The sequence below is a fragment of the Littorina saxatilis genome, linkage group LG5 (assembly GCF_037325665.1).
Source record: "Littorina saxatilis isolate snail1 linkage group LG5, US_GU_Lsax_2.0, whole genome shotgun sequence".
NCBI classification, from domain to species: Eukaryota; Metazoa; Mollusca; class Gastropoda; order Littorinimorpha; family Littorinidae; genus Littorina; species Littorina saxatilis.
This window is the reverse complement of record NC_090249.1, coordinates 60,267,763-60,283,632: the sequence shown is the minus strand read 5'-3', so window position 1 is coordinate 60,283,632 and position 15,870 is coordinate 60,267,763. Positions and strand designations below refer to the sequence as shown.

The following is a 15,870-nucleotide window of genomic DNA, read 5'->3' as shown; positions in this document are numbered from 1 at the left end:
TTTCCCTCCATCTTGTAACCAAGTCATGTTTCCCTCCATCTTGTAACCAAGTCATGTTTCCCTCCATCTTGAAACCAGGTCATGTTTCCCTCCATCTTGTAACCAGGTCATGTTTCCCTCCATTTTGTAACCAGGTCATGTTTCCCTCCATCTTGTAACCAAGTCATGTTTCCCTCCATCTTGTAACCAAGTCATGTTTCCCTCCATCTTGTAACCAAGTCATGTTTCCCTCCATCTTGTAACCAAGTCATGTTTCCCTCCATCTTGTAACCAAGTCATGTTTCCCTCCATCTTGTAACCAAGTCATGTTTCCCTCCATCTTGTAACCAAGTCATGTTTCCCTCCATCTTGTAACCAGGTCATGTTTCCCTCCATCTTGTAACCAGGTCATGTTTCCCTCCATCTTGTAACCAAGTCATGTTTCCCTCCATCTTGTAACCAAGTCATGTTTCCCTCCATCTTGTAACCAAGTCATGTTTCCCTCCATCTTGTAACCAAGTCATGTTTCCCTCCATCCTCCAAAGGTGATCATTTGACTTTGTCTTGTCTGTGCTGTCTGTGTGTTGGTGAGTACCAAGCCTCCATAGGTGATCATTTGACTTTGTCTTGTCTGTGCTGTCTGTGTTGGTGAGTACCAAGCCTCCAAAGGTGATCATTTGACTTTGTCTTGTCTGTGCTGTCTGTGTGTTGGTGAGTACCCATTTCTTTTGTCTTGTCTGTGTGTTGGTGAGTACCCATTTCTTTTGTTTTTCAGCAATAGGATAATGCAGTAAAGTAAATACACGGTGTGTGTTTAGGTGGTGCAAAGCTGTGTCAGCAATGTTATATTAAAGTAAATAAAAAAAATTAAATGAAAATGGTGTTGAGCTTGGTGAATGAAAAGTGTGTGTGTGTGTGCAGGTGGTGCAGAGCTGTGTGAGCTGCCTGGGGTCAGTGGTCAACAGGGTCAGCCACAACTACACGCTGGTCAAGGATTGCTTCGGCAAGTTCTTCGGGGTGCTGACCAAGCTGATGCTGGACCACAAGGAGGACTGCACCAACCCCGCTCTCAAGGGACGCAAGCCCACGCTGCTCCGATCGCTCTTCACTGTCGGCCAGCTCTGCAGGCACTTTGACTTCGACTCGAAAGAAATGGGGGAAGCGAAGGTGAGGCTCTTTTTACTTTGTTGTTCTTCTTGCTGGTTATGATAATGGTGTTATGCAATCTTGTTTCAAGTTGTTTGTTGTTCTCCTTGCTGGTTATGATAATGGTGTTATGCAATCTTGTTTCAAGTTTGTTCTCCTTGCTGGTTATGATAATGGTGTTATGCAATCTTGTTTCAAGTTTGTTCTCCTTGCTGGTTATGATAATGGTGTTATGCAATCTTGTTTCAAGTTGTTTGTTGTTCTCCTTGCTGGTTATGATAATGGTGTTATGCAATCTTGTTTCAAGTTGTTTGTTGTTCTCCTTGCTGGTTATGATAATGGTGTTATGCAATCTTGTTTCAAGTTGTTTGTTGTTCTCCTTGCTGGTTATGATAATGGTGTTATGCAATCTTGTTTCAAGTTGTTTGTTGTTCTCCTTGCTGGTTATGATAATGGTGTTATGCAATCTTGTTTCAAGTTGTTTGTTGTTTTCCTTGCTGGTTATGATAATGGTGTTATGCAATCTTGTTTCAAGTTGTTTGTTGTTCTCCTTGCTGGTTATGATAATGGTGTTATGCAATCTTGTTTCAAGTTGTTTTTGTGTGGGAAGGGGATATTTCTCGTGAACATTCGATTATGTGGAGGCTTGTTATTTTCTCACAAGCGACTTGATAATGTGGTGAAAGTTGACAATTAAGAATGAGACTTGATACTTTTATGAAAGTTGACATATTTAGGATGAGCAGTAAAGGTAAACATGTGGACACTTTTTGGGGCCGCATTAAATTGTTGAAATATATGTGCAGGTTTGTGTGCGGCAGAAGGTGTTTGATGTTCTGTACTACTTCATTCACCACGAGGAGGAAGATGTCCAGCACAAGGCTTTGACAGCCCTTGGTAAGTCCACACTTTGCTTGGTTGTCCTTGACAGCCCTTGGTAAGTCCACACTTTGCTTGGTTGTCCTTGACAGCCCTTGGTAAGTCCACACTTTGCTTGGTTGTCCTTGACAGCCCTTGGTAAGTCCACACTTTGCTTGGTTGTCCTTGACAGCCCTTGGTAAGTCCACACTTTGCTTGGTTGTCCTTGACAGCCCTTGATAAGTCCACACTTTGCTTGGTTGTCCTTGACAGCCCTTGGTAGGTCTACACTTTGCTTGGTTGTCCTTGACAGCCCTTGATAAGTCCACACTTTGCTTGGTTGTCCTTGACAGCCCTTGGTAAGTCTACACTTTGCTTGGTTGTCCTTGACAGCCCTTGGTAAGTCCACACTTTGCTTGGTTGTCCTTGACAGCCCTTGGTAAGTCCACACTTTGCTTGGTTGTCCTTGACAGCCCTTGGTAAGTCCACACTTTGCTTGGTTGTCCTTGACAGCCCTTGGTAGGTCTACACTTTGCTTGGTTGTCCTTGTCATGTAGCACATCACACTAGACTGGTTGTCCCTGTCGTGTAGCACATCACACTAGACTAAACTCATAAACTCATAACATTTTATTGATCCAACAAAGGAAATTAAATTGGTCATCAGCACATATAGGTCATTAATTAATAATTATAAAAGAAGGGGAGAGAGGGGGGAGATGTCCAGCACAAGGCTTTGACAGCCCTTGGTAAGTCTACAGTTTGCTTGGTTGTCCTTGTCATGTAGCACATCACACTAGACTAGCAAGACCGGTCATGCGGGGAGAGAGGGGGGAGGGGAATATTCCGTTAAAATGTTTCAACCGGAGTTTACATACACCACATGAACTCATGGTTGCCATGGTTTTATGCAGATTTCAGTGAATAATCAATAGGAGGCCAGTTTATTATGTATGATTGTTTGTACTGCAGTGAACAAGAACTTTCCAACTTTGTTTTAACAACAAGTTACAAACAGCTGCAATCGCACACACAGATCAGATGACGTAGGAGTTGTAGCCAGGGCTCTCTATACCATGCGTCCTACTTGCACTAGGAGCCAAACAATACGTACTAGAAATTCTTCAAGCGGGTCCCACGACACACTAAACGTGAAAAGAGCGGGTCTCGTGTAATTATATTCAAGTTTTCCTTACAAGAATATTAATTGGCTAGATTTTGAAGACGAGAAAATTGTATGCCAGATCTGTACGTGAACTTGCAGTGTAAAGCTAATTGATTTGACATGTGATACTTTTATGAAGGTCTCATATTACTTCCAAACGTTCTCCTGGCCTTGGGACCCTCTAAAGTTCCACTGAAGATACTTCAAAACTTGATATTTGGGGGTCCGTGGACCCTCTTGGTAGAGTGTCTGTGGTCCGTGGACCCTCTTGGTAGAGTGTCTGTGGTCCGTGGTCCCTCTTGGTAGAGTGTCTGTGGTCCGTGGTCCCTCTTGGTAGAGTGTCTGTGGTCCGTGGACCCTCTTGGTAGAGTGTCTGTGGTCCGTGGTCCCTCTTGGTAGAGTGTCTGTGGACCGTGGTCCCTCTTGGTAGAGTGTCTGTGGTCCGTGGACCCTCTTGGTAGAGTGTGGTCCGTGGACCCTCTTGGTAGAGTGTGGTCCGTGGACCCTCTTGCTTCCTCCGAAAACGGCGTATGGCTGCCTAAATGGCGGGGTAAAAAACGGTCATACACGTAAAATTCCACTCGTGCAAAAAACACGAGTGTACGTGGGAGTTTCAGCCCACGAACGCAGAAGAAGAAGAAGGTAGAGTGTCTGTGGTCCGTGGACCCTCTTCCCTCTTGGTAGAGTGTCTGTGGTCCATGGTCCCTCTTGGTAGAGTGTCTGTCGTCAGTGGACCCTCTTGGTAGATTGGTCCGTGGACCCTCTTGGTAGAGTGTCTGTCGTCAGTGGACCCTCTTGGTAGATTGGTCCGTGGACCCTCTTGGTAGAGTGTGGTCCGTGTCCGTGGACCCTCTTGGTAGAGTGTGGTGCGTGGACCCTCTTGGTAGAGTGTGGTCCGTGGACCCTCTTGGTAGAGTGTGGTGTGTGGACCCTCTTGGTAGAGTGTGGTCCGTGGACCCTCTTGGTAGAGTGTCTGTGGTCCGTGGACCCTCTTGGTAGAGTGTGGTCCGTGGACCCTCTTGGAGTGTCTGTGGTCCGTGGACCCTCTTGGTAGAGTGTCTGTGGTCCGTGGACCCTCTTGGTAGAGTGTGGTCCGTGGACCCTCTTGGTAGAGTGTCTGTGGTCCGTGGACCCTCTTGGTAGAGTGTCTGTGGTCCGTGGACCCTCTTGGTAGAGTGTCTGTGGTCCATGGTTCCTCTTGGTAGAGTGTGGTCCGTGGACCCTCTTGGTAGAGTGTGGTCCGTGGACCCTCTTGGTAGAGTGTCTGTGGTCCGTGGACCCGCTTGGTAGAGTGTCTGTGGTCCGTGGACCCTCTTGGTAGAGTGTCTGTGGTCCGTGGACCCGCTTGGTAGAGTGTCTGTGGTCCGTGGACCCTCTTGGTAGAGTGTCTGTGGTCCGTGGACCCTCTTGGTAGAGTGTGGTCCGTGGACCCTCTTGGTAGAGTGTGGTCCGTGGTCCCTCTTGGTAGAGTGTGGTCCGTGGACCCTCTTGGTAGAGTGTGGTCCGTGGACCCTCTTGGTAGAGTGTGGTCCGTGGACCCTCTTGGTAGAGTGTGGTCCGTGGACCCTCTTGGTAGAGTGTCTGTGGTCCGTGGACCCTCTTGGTAGAGTGTGGTCCGTGGTCCCTCTTGGTAGAGTGTGGTCCGTGGACCCTCTTGGTAGAGTGTGGTCCGTGGACCCTCTTGGTAGAGTGTGGTCCGTGGACCCTCTTGGTAGAGTGTGGTCCGTGGACCCTCTTGGTAGAGTGTCTGTGGGGAGCCCTATGCAGCCAATGAGTGCAGAAGTGACGTGTGTTGCACTGTGCAGGGTTCTTTCTGTGTCGACACTACGAGTACATGCTGGGCAAGCTGCTGAGGGACATGTACCACTATGATGATTATTGTGTTGCGCCTTGCAGGGTTCTTTCTGTGTTGACACTACGAGTACATGCTGGGCAAGCTGCTGAAGGATATGTACCACTATGATGATTATTGTGTTGTGCCTTGCAGGGTTCTTTCTGTGTCGACACTACGAGTACATGCTGGGCAAGCTGCTGAGGGACATGTACCACGACTTCCTCACCAACGACAACGCCCCCATCAAGCTGCGCTGCCAGGTGCTCAAAAACCTCCAGCTCTACCTGGTGGAGGAGGAAATCACCATGTCAAAGTCCGACGCCGACTGTGAGTGCCGCTCATAGCTCTTTGCAAAAGGAAATTGGAAAAATGCTGTTTGCTGAGGGGGTGCTTGTAAATAAACGTTGTTGGAAAATAACTCATCAGGTTTGTATGGAATGTGAAAGAGTGAATACCTTTGCTTTTAGTGAGACAAATAAGCCACACATGCTTCTGGTCCATGAGTGTTAGACACTCCTCGCCAATGATTGGCCCACGGAATGTTTGTCTCAGTATAAGCAAGGGTATTCACTCTTTTGCAACCCATACAAACCCGGCAGAGTTATTTCTGGAATTCATCTATTATGCCTCCGAAAAGAAGCAAAAGCAGATAGTAGTTAGACTGAAGCTGCTACTTTTATTGGTTGTACAGACGTCGCGCTGATTTCAGTTAGGTAGGTTGACACAAATCAAGACCTATTTCACAAAGGTAGGTTGACACAAATCAAGACCTATTTCACAAAGGTAGGTTGACACAAATCAAGACCTATTTCACAAAGGTAGGTTGACACAAATCAAAACCTATTTCACAAAGGTAGGTTGACACACATCAAGACCTATTTCACAAAGGTAGGTTGACACAAATCAAGACCTATTTCACAAAGGTAGGTTGACACAAATCAAGACCTATTTCACAAAGGTAGGTTGACACAAATCAAGACCTATTTCACAAAGGTAGGTTGACACAAATCAAAACCTATTTCACAAAGGTAGGTTGACACAAATCAAGACCTATTTCACAAAGGTAGGTTGACACAAATCAAGACCTATTTCACAAAGGTAGGTTGACACAAATCAAGACCTATTTCACAAAGGTAGGTTGACACAAATCAAGACCTATTTCACAAAGTAGTTTAAGGGGAGAGGTGGCACGAAAAATGAAATCTGAATATTTGTAAGTTTTCTTTGAAGTTTAGGGGTACTTTATAGAAAGAAAGCATAAAAAAGCACCTGCATGCCCATTTTTTGACCAAGCAAGTAATATTTTCACACAAAAATACCAATTTCTTAAAAAAAAATACGAAAATTACACACCACGCCCCATGAAATTCAAAAGACATTTTTGAAGCTACAGGCTTCAAATGCAGTGAAAATTACTCCCAGATATCAGTTTCAGACTTATACAGAGCCATTTTGACCAAATTACCCCAGTTCGAATTCAGCAGCATAAATTGAGAGATATAAATTTTTGCCCCCAAAATACCCAATCAGGCTTATATTATATTCTCTAAAAAAATTTGTTGATGGGTTTTACAAAAACCGCTCTGTAAGAGTCTGGCAAAATCAAATCTTACTCCTGTAAAAAAAAAATTATAACTCTACCACAAGTAGTTCTGACGAAATATCATTTCCCGCGTTGATACCGTCCTTGAAAACCCATATTCAGAGAAAATTGCATTTGAAAGTTTGTAAAGTGTTTCTTTACACATTATGAAGACACATTGCCGAAAAAAGAGTCTGGGTGTGTTCATGTATTGTTCCGAGTCTTCTTCAAATGATGTTGGTACTTATTCCCCTCCATCCCCCATCAGTCCAGCACCGTACACCTCCCCCTCCAGGTCTTCTCGCTGCTCCAGCTGACGTTGACGACCAGCACATCTTGCCCTACGAGCTGCTACAGCGGCCACATCTGTTGCTCTCTCCGCCTTCTGGACCCTCACCTTGTCTTTTTTGGCCAAAGCAGAATGAGTAAGCTCAGTAATTGGCAAGCTCATGTGGTCCATGACCTGTGCCAGTGCAAAGTTGCCTCTGTTGAACTTTGCGACAGCCTCAGCGGTGGCTGCTTCCCAACAAAGACTTCTTTGGGGCAGTGTCCCCACATGACATTGTGGAGAGACTCATTACTGTTCTGAGTCTTGCCATGGGCCGCGCGCTTGAGAAGAATGGGATTTGTCATTCTCCTGTAGATGGGCAGAACAGCATGTGATACTTCCCTGGACAAGGCAGTGCCGTAGTGCCCTGCGTGTGGAGGTGGTGGTTGCCCTTCTGCCCTGGCTCTTTGAAAAAAGCACCATGAGGCTGGCCCGGCTGGACATCTGTCGTGGTGAGGGTCCTCGTCAGTTGAAGTTACATGGAAGAAAGTGGCCCAGATCGCCTGCTCCATGGCTTGCTGATCTTCAAGGTTGTTGAGGATCGAGCTACGGAAGTAGTTTTGCAAGCGTTGACACTTTTCCTTGGTTAGTCGCCCCTCCCCTCTTCCACCAAGCCTTCCATCCTTTGATGCCTTGCGGAGAGCTGTGCCCATTCTCTTGGGGAGGTGGTTGGTACATTCCAGCTTGGTGATGGGACGTGTGGGACCGTAGGGCTGAGCTGCAGCCAGAGCATTGAACGCTGTGGAATCTCCGTCCGACAGCATAGTTCTGTACCTGAGGTTGTGACGCTCAACAGACCTGCAGCATAGAAAAATTAAAAAAAACTTAGTGTAAAGTACTGGCTGGATAACTACTGTCTTGAAAAAAAATATGAAAAAGACTGGGGTTCATGGGCCAACAAGGTCCTGGTGAGATACAGACGCAGACCCACGAATGAAAATGATTTTGGATATTACTTTAGTGAAGAGTATCAGGAGGCCTCTCCCAGCAGAAAATGTATACATGTATTATTATTACTGGAAAGTGTGCCAATTTACATTGGCTTGTGTACTAAGTGTGTATAAAGTGATCTTTTCATAGAGGGTGAACATTTAACTTGTACTTGTTAGAATATATACATGTATACACACATCTCTCTCCCTCACACACACACACACACACACACACACACACACACACACACACACACACACACACACATACACACACTCACAATGAGTTTGATCCCAACTTGTTTGGGACACTTTTTCTTTCCAATAGAAAAGTTGTCAGGTTTCCTCTGAAATTTGCAGATTCAATAAAAAAAATGTCCCAGCCTAGCTGATCCTTAATAGGACATTGTGAACATTTAATGATTTATCAACAAAAGAAAATGTATTTGTGAAGGGTTTGTGGACAGTGTTTTGTTGCAAAAATATGTGCTTCTGTGTTGTGTTTTGTTGGTCTTCATCTTTCTTTGTAAAGAAAAACAAACACCCACAATTTTAAATAAAATTTACTTTTTAGCGCAACCTTATTCATGTTGTCTTATTATGTATTTGAAAATAAAGGATATAGGGAAGAGTGTATAGGCTATTAGAACAATATTCTTACCTTCCCCACAACTCCAAGGCTGCGTCCCTCTCCATAGACTTGGCAGATCCCTCATGGTTAATGCTGCAGTCAGGCTGGTGAAGCTGCTTCCACTGTAGTTGCTCGGCAGCGGTCATCCCCTCTAGTTTTTCTTTGTTCATCGCACATGTGTGACAGTATGTGGATTTCACACAGAAGTCCAGCACATACCCAGTCAGAACATCAACAACAACGCCAACTCCATAGTGTGAGGAAAATCCTCTCTTGTGCCATGTACCATCAAAGGCCACATATATATCATCATCTTCCCAAGCACCGTCTTCCTCACCATCATCATTCACAGCATTCAAATGTTTGCCTGTGGGCTTCCCTCACAAACTCCACTGTTTCGTTAAGTGTGGCATCTGTAGCTTCCACAATGCTGGCATTGACTCGTTTGTCTATGCGATGATAGGAACTCTTGTTCATCGCTGGCATTCCAAAGACTGTGCACAGTTTGTCCACACTGGAGTAGCCACTACCTATCTCATGAGAGTATAGCACAATCTCTGTGTTCACTTCAAAGGGAACATTTTGTCTGTGGTTGAGGTTGTTTTCTCTTGGCGACGAATACTCTGTGCGTGAATACTGGCAGCTGTCGCAACACAGCACTAGTTCTTGTGACAAGCCCATCGAGTCACCAACTCGAATTGTCACATGTCCTGCCTCGCACTCCGGGCACTTCACATTAGAGAGAAGCGAGTTCTCAGTTCAACTGACTGCACTCGGCAAAACACCACGAACGGCGATTTAGCTCAGCTGGTGGTTGAGCATTCGGGTCGATGCCTGCACCACTAAATCTCCTCAGTTTCGTCGCCGAAGCAGAAATACCTTCGATTTGAGGCTGATTACGGTTCACATCGCCCAAAACTGGCCGAGGTTCGACTCCGAGTCGATTCGAAACATCCGCGTCACCACTATCTCTCAAAACAACTGTCTCTGCTCTGCCAACTTCAGGCGCGTTCTCGTCGCCTGCTGGTTTTTCCTTCCTCGTTGTTCGAGCATCTGAAAGCTGATTCTTCCTTTTGCGTTGGGAAGATCCTTGCGAATTTCGGAGTAGACATTGCTGGTTGATAGTTGATATTGAGTTACGTGGAATCGACACTGTGTTTACAACGGATAAGGCAGTTTGCGCATGCGCGTCACTGTGGTCATTGACAACGACCAACCAGAGAAGTTTCTCAAAGGTTAGAGGTTGTTCTCATGAATATTCATATTACTGTCTGAAAAAGTTGATGCGCGATCCGGCCGTTGTACGGAAATAACGGACTGTTCATGTCTATTTTTAACGTTCACAGAAAACGGGAATTCCCGCTCAACCGTTCGATGTGTTACTGCCAAGCTTATTCGGGGAATCGTGGTTGTTGCAAGGACTTGAAAACATAGATTGTTCAGCAATTTCTCACACTTGCAGCACTCACACATGTACACATACTTTGAAAATCACCACTTTATTGCAAAATAAACGACGAAATTGACAAAATAAACAACACACAGTGATTCTATGATGTTCAAAGTACCTGAAAAAAACAAAAACCCAAAACACGTTTTTGAACAAATGTTTGCTAAAATTCCGTGCCACCTCTGCCCTTAACTAAAATGTGAATAGCACCTGAAATAATCAATATTTACGCAATTTTGTGCAATTAGTGCAACCCCTAATTATTGAAGTAATCTGCAGTGTTTGACTACCGAGAGAAAATAGTGTTTGAAAGTTTTGGTTTCAAAAATAATCCTTACTGGAACATGGGACAAGGTAATGAAGCAGATGTAGATGACCTGACATGGAGTCAGTACATGTAATTCAAGGTAAACTTTTCTTGACACGAAGTCAGTACATGTAATTCAAGGTAAACTTTTCTTGACATGAAGTCAGTACATGTGTTTCAAGATAAACGTTTCTTGACATGAAGTCAGTACATGTGTTTCAAGGTAAACTTTTCTTGACATGAAGTCAGTACATGTGTTTCAAGGTAAACGTTTCTTGACATGAAGTCAGTACATGTGTTGCAAGATGACAATTGATAACTGTTGTTCTCTTTGTTTTCAGGGAAAAAACACTCCAAGCAGGAAGACTTGAAAGAGATGGGAGACGTTCAGTCAGGGTAAGTTATTAAACTGTTCAAATACATTTGTTCATTGACATAATCACATCGGTTTGTTTGTTTGTTTGTTCGTTCATGGGCTGAAACTCCCACGGCTTTTACGTGTATGACCGTTTTTACCCCGCCATTTAGGCAGCCATACGCCGCTTTCGGAGGAAGCATGCTGGGTATTTTCGTGTTTCTATAACCCACCGAACTCTGACATGGATTACAGGATCTTTTTCGTGCGCACTTGGTCTTGTGCTTGCGTGTACACACGGGGGTGTTCGGACACCGAGGAGAGTCTGCACACAAAGTTGACTCTGAGAAATAAATCTCTCGCCGAACATGGGGACGAACTCACGCTGACAGCGGCCAACTAGATACAAATCCAGCGCGCTACCGACTGAGCTACAGCCCCGCCCTATCACATCGGTAATGCATTGCACTGTTATTTCCTACCCACTAGCCAAAGTCAAGTATAAAACTCAACGTAACAAAGAGCTTGGTGAAAGCAGAAAGCTATGCGCAATAACTAAAGGCTGTGATGATTGCTTGTACTGACATCTCTTAAAATCGTGTCCTTGTGTGTGTGTGCAGTATGGCGAGTACAGTAGTACAGCTGTACCTGAAACAGTTGCTGGAGGCGTTCTACCACGACCACTCCCAGGTGCGCATCACGGCGCTCCACGTTGTACAGCTCATTCTGCGTCAGGGCCTCGTTCACCCCGTCCAGGTAAGACTCGTTAACACCTTTCTCACCTGCAAGATAACAACCTCCCTCAAGATATCTGTGCAATGTTTGGGCAATACCTGATTAAGCACTGTGTGCGGTTCACCGTCCAACTGAGTGAATTGCACATCTCATAAACAAAGGGAAGTAAGCGCTCTAAATGCATAAGACGTGTAATAGAGTCAATGAGAGTTATGCGAAACCAGTCTCCTGGCACCTGAGAGAGTAACAAGCATTGAAATGAACAAGCGACTTTCATCTTTAATTTCATTTTCATTTTTCTGAGTGAATTGCAAAAAAGTCTCCCTTCTTTCAGTATGTGACATCACTTCCACGGCGTTGATTTGGGACTATGCCAACTTTTTATGTGATCATTATATTTTTAAGATATTTCTTCCACATGTTCTTGCTTTTATTTGTTGTTGTTGATGCTACATGATCCTCTTCCAGTTTTACAGAGCATAGATGTCTTGTAAGTTTTCAAAGTAAGAAGATTTGCATTTGACATCTTTGTCTTCTATCCAGAAGCTGGATGTATTGTGGGTTTTTAACACAATTCAACTTCTGTTATACCTGCACTGTATGTCCTTATATGATCTCATGAGATTGAATGGAAGTAATGGCAACTGTTGCGTTGCACTGTATGTCCTTATATGATCTCATGAGATTGAATGGAAGTAATGGCAACTGTTGCGTTGCAGTGTATGCCTTACCTGATCTCACTAAAGTAATGACAACTGTTTGTGTTGCAGTGTATGCCTTACCTGATCTGCATGAGTACCGACCCAGAGAACGTGGTGCGAGTCAAAGCAGACCAGCAGCTGGAAGAAATCGAGAAAAAGTACCCTGGATTCACACATGTAAGTTGTCACTGTAGGCATGTTGCCTGGCTTTTCTTTTCTCTCTTTTCTTCGTTATCTTTTTTGCTTCTGTTTTTATGCATTCTATTTTACAATACACTCATAAAATTCACAGTGTGATTTGTGCATCTATATAAATCTTGTCGTTATCATTGTCATTTTCTTACCTACGCCTAACCCCTGGCTCCTGCCTCATTTGGTATGTCTTATCTTATTGTCCTTGTGGAATTCCCTCGAGAAAATTTGGGCTGCAATCTCTGTGGATAGCGTACAGCGACAGAATCGCACTACCCAATTTTTGTCCCCCTGCATGCGCGTATTTGTGTTTCCCAAGGCCTGAGACTTTCACTGTGATTTGGGGATCTTTATCGTGCGCATATTTGCACACAGAGGAGTCTGCGCAAAGTTGACTCAGGGAAATAAGTCCCTCGTCAAATGTGGGGGTCGAACCCATGCTTATAGCAATAACTGCTTTTAACACTTTCTACCCCACCTATGTTGACCAAGTTTTTTTTTTAGCCGAGAGCAGCTGTGCTGCAGCAGGTCACTCTGAATACAGCAGTCCCTGCAATGTACGGCCCCCGGCGTGAGCGGACACCTGACATGTACGGACACATTTGCTCGGCACGGAGTGTTTTCCTTCTATATTTGCCCCCCCTTAAACGGACACCTGCAAAACGTGGATGCGGACACTCATTTTCGGTCCCTTCTTCTTCTTCTGCGTTCGTGGGCTGAAACTCCCACGTACACTCGTGTTTTTTGCACGAGTGGAATTTTACGTGTATGACCGTTTTTTACCCCGCCATTTAGGCAGCCATACGCCGTTTTCGGAGGAAGCAAGCTGGGTATTTTCGTGTTTCTATAACCCACCGAACTCTGACATGGATTACAGGATCTTTTTCGTGTACACACGGGGGTGTTCGGACACCGAGGAGAGTCTGCACACAAAGTTGACTCTGAGAAATAAATCTCTCGCCGAACGTGGGGACGAACTCACGCTGACATCGGCCAACTGGATACAAATCCAGCGCTCTACCGACTGAGCTACAGCCCCGCCCATTTTCGGTCCCAACAGCAGGTCATACCTCCAATGTACGGACAGACCATCGTCAAATATTCACCACAACAAAATCGATAACAGAGCAGTCCGGCTCTTGGTACAAAGATCACAGCCGCGTGATGACAGTCACTGATAACTTGAGTGCATCAGGAGGGGGGGGTAGTTTTGGTCAGGAGTGGAGTACATGCGAAGATGCCAACATGAAACTGCACTGTGCTCTTTATTCTTGTCTGTTGGACGTAAACAACAGAAACCACAGTCGATGAAGGTCCTGAGCGAAAGAGAGTGAAAAACCGGCCACAGTTCTCAGCATCGTGTGTCTGTGTAACCTCTTTCATTGACAAGATACTCTTGTTTCCCCTCAGCCTTGACCAGTGAGTCGGTTGCCTAATCTGTGAACCCTTCAGTTGTCTTGCTTTGTCAAAAGTTAAGACACAGTCAACTGGTTTTGCTCTGAGTGAACAGTGCAGCTGGCCTCTCTGGCCACAGCCCAACAGTACATGGCTGGAGGGAGTGAGGGAGGGGGGGGCTGGAGGGTAGCTGGCTAAACTCTGTGGGGTGTCCGGTGTCACTGCATGTCAGCAGGAAGAGCATTGGAGAGAAATAGAGAGGTGTACTCTTCCACACAATTTCCAAGCATCAGTTGTCACGGCTTGGGGTAGGCATTAGTGAGGGAGAGTGGGAGCTGTGTTATGTACAGTGTATTTCCGACTGAAGAGTGAAAAGTCATCGCCATGCCACATGATCGGCATGCAGTCAATAAAGCCAGACAAGAAGAAAATAAATTACATGATTATGACATGCAGCTCTATCTGCTGCTATTTATTCAAACTGGTTTTCAAGCTTATTCTTGCAAAGCATCTGCACACGCTCCTCTGTGCTGTGTTTGTGTGGCTGCTTTGGTATGTCAGTGCATGGTGAGTGTGTTCACTGCCTTGAGGATTTATTTTATCTCTTCTTTTCAACACTTTTCATACAAATCATTTTTACAGAACGTTTAAAGAAGTATTAGGAGTTTATTGTTATTGTTTAGTAGCCACAAGAAGTGATTAGCATAGACTCAATCCTGTTGTTTGTGTGTCTCTGTGTGAGTGTATGGGGGAGGGGGTGGTGTGGTCACCCCTCCCGTGACCGGACACCTCCAAGGGTGTCCGTTCATGAGAGGGACTGCTGTAGTAGTAACTGTGTATGAACACGCTGGAATGCAGGCGTTAGATGGACGTTACAGGAAGCGACTGAAGCTAACAGTCTGAGCGGATATAGCCGTACCGGGTCAGATAGAGCCATATGAGTGGGTACGGATATATTGGTACCTGGGAGACAATGAGTTAAAGCCAGCGCCGCTACGGACTGAGCCGCCCTTAGTGATGAGTGTTGCTGTGTGTTGCACACCTGTTTACCCTTACTATTTTGGACTGAGTTATTACTAGTTTTTGGGATTTAGGGGGAAAAAATACTCAATTTGAGTTCAGATCTGACTGCGATTTTCAAGTGTGCTTCAAATTAGGTTTGTGTTGCTAATGTTGGCGTTTGTAACCAGTGGGTTACTATTTTGGTCATCAGATGACTATTTTTGACTTGACCAATACTCTTGTCAAGTTTTGGGAGTAAACAGGTCTGGTGTTGCCTTACAGATGAAGGCACTGATGGGCATCAAGAACTCATACCGCCTGCAGCAGGTCCTGCACAAGAACAACCCCCTGGAGCCCATCCGGGGCTTCCGGCAGACGGAGGAGGGCCAGTTCCAGGCGCTCAACGGCTTCCTGTACTCAGTACTGCGCTCCAACCGCTCGCATCGCCGCGGTCTGCTCACCTCCCTCCTCAACCTCTTCGACGACACAGGGGTAGGTCTTACCTTCACAGTCTGTTTGGCTTTGTTTTGTGTTTCACAGTACAGTAGGTGTCTCTATTCTATATCATTGTATTTCTTTCTTACCTTGTGGGTTGGGGTTGGTTTTGTTTATCACAGTACAGTAGGTGTCTCTATTCTATGTAGTTGTATTTCTTTCTCACCTTGTGGGTTGGGGTTGGTTTGTTCATGACAGTACCCCCCGCGGGTTAGGGGGAAGAATTTACCCGATGCTCCCCAGCATGTCGGAAGAGGCGACTAACGGATTCTGTTTCTCTTTTTACCCTTGTTAAGTGTTTCTTGTATAGAATATAGTCAATTTTTGTAAAGATTTTAGTCAAGCAGTATGTAAGAAATGTTAAGTCCTTTGTACTGGAAACTTGCATTCTCCCAGTAAGGTAATACATTGTACTACGTTGCAATCCCCTGGAGCAAATTTTTTATTAGTGCTTTTGTGAACAAGAAACAATTGACAAGTGGCTCTATCCCATCTCACCCCTTTCCCTGTCGCGATATAATTTTCGTGGTTGAAAACGACGTTAAACACCAAATAAAGAAAGAAAGAGAGAAAGAAAGTTTATGACAGTACAGTAGGTGTCTCTATTCTATGTAGTTGTATTTCTTTCTCACCTTGTGTGTTGGGGTTGGTTTGTTCATGACAGTACAGTAGGTGTCTCTATTCTATGTAGTTGTATTTCTTTCTCACCTTGTGTGTTGGGGTTGGTTTGTTCATGACAGTACTGTAGGTGTCCCTATTCTATGTAGTTGTATTTCTTTCTTA

At 45.0% G+C, this 15,870-nt stretch overlaps 2 protein-coding genes across 2 annotated transcripts in view; one reads left to right on the top strand and one right to left on the bottom strand.

The window, feature by feature from the left end:
• LOC138967609 (nipped-B-like protein A) overlaps positions 1–15,870 on the top strand; it is a gene marked incomplete at its 5' end in the record, with an annotated part of 73,830 nt that overhangs the window by 38,794 nt on the left and 19,166 nt on the right. Inside the window, 7 exon segments of the mRNA XM_070340213.1 lie at positions 901–1,146; positions 1,932–2,022; positions 5,136–5,309; positions 10,554–10,608; positions 11,188–11,323; positions 12,073–12,180; positions 14,875–15,084. Of these exon segments, the coding sequence (XP_070196314.1) occupies positions 901–1,146; positions 1,932–2,022; positions 5,136–5,309; positions 10,554–10,608; positions 11,188–11,323; positions 12,073–12,180; positions 14,875–15,084 (1,020 nt within the window).
• LOC138965910 (uncharacterized) lies at positions 6,865–8,748 on the bottom strand. The gene is made up of 2 exons (XM_070337990.1): positions 8,486–8,748; positions 6,865–7,690 (listed from the first exon to the last, which is right to left on the bottom strand). The coding sequence occupies exons 1-2, from the start codon at positions 8,623–8,625 to the stop codon at positions 7,012–7,014; spliced, it is 819 nt and encodes a 272-aa protein (XP_070194091.1). The 5' UTR covers positions 8,626–8,748; the 3' UTR covers positions 6,865–7,011.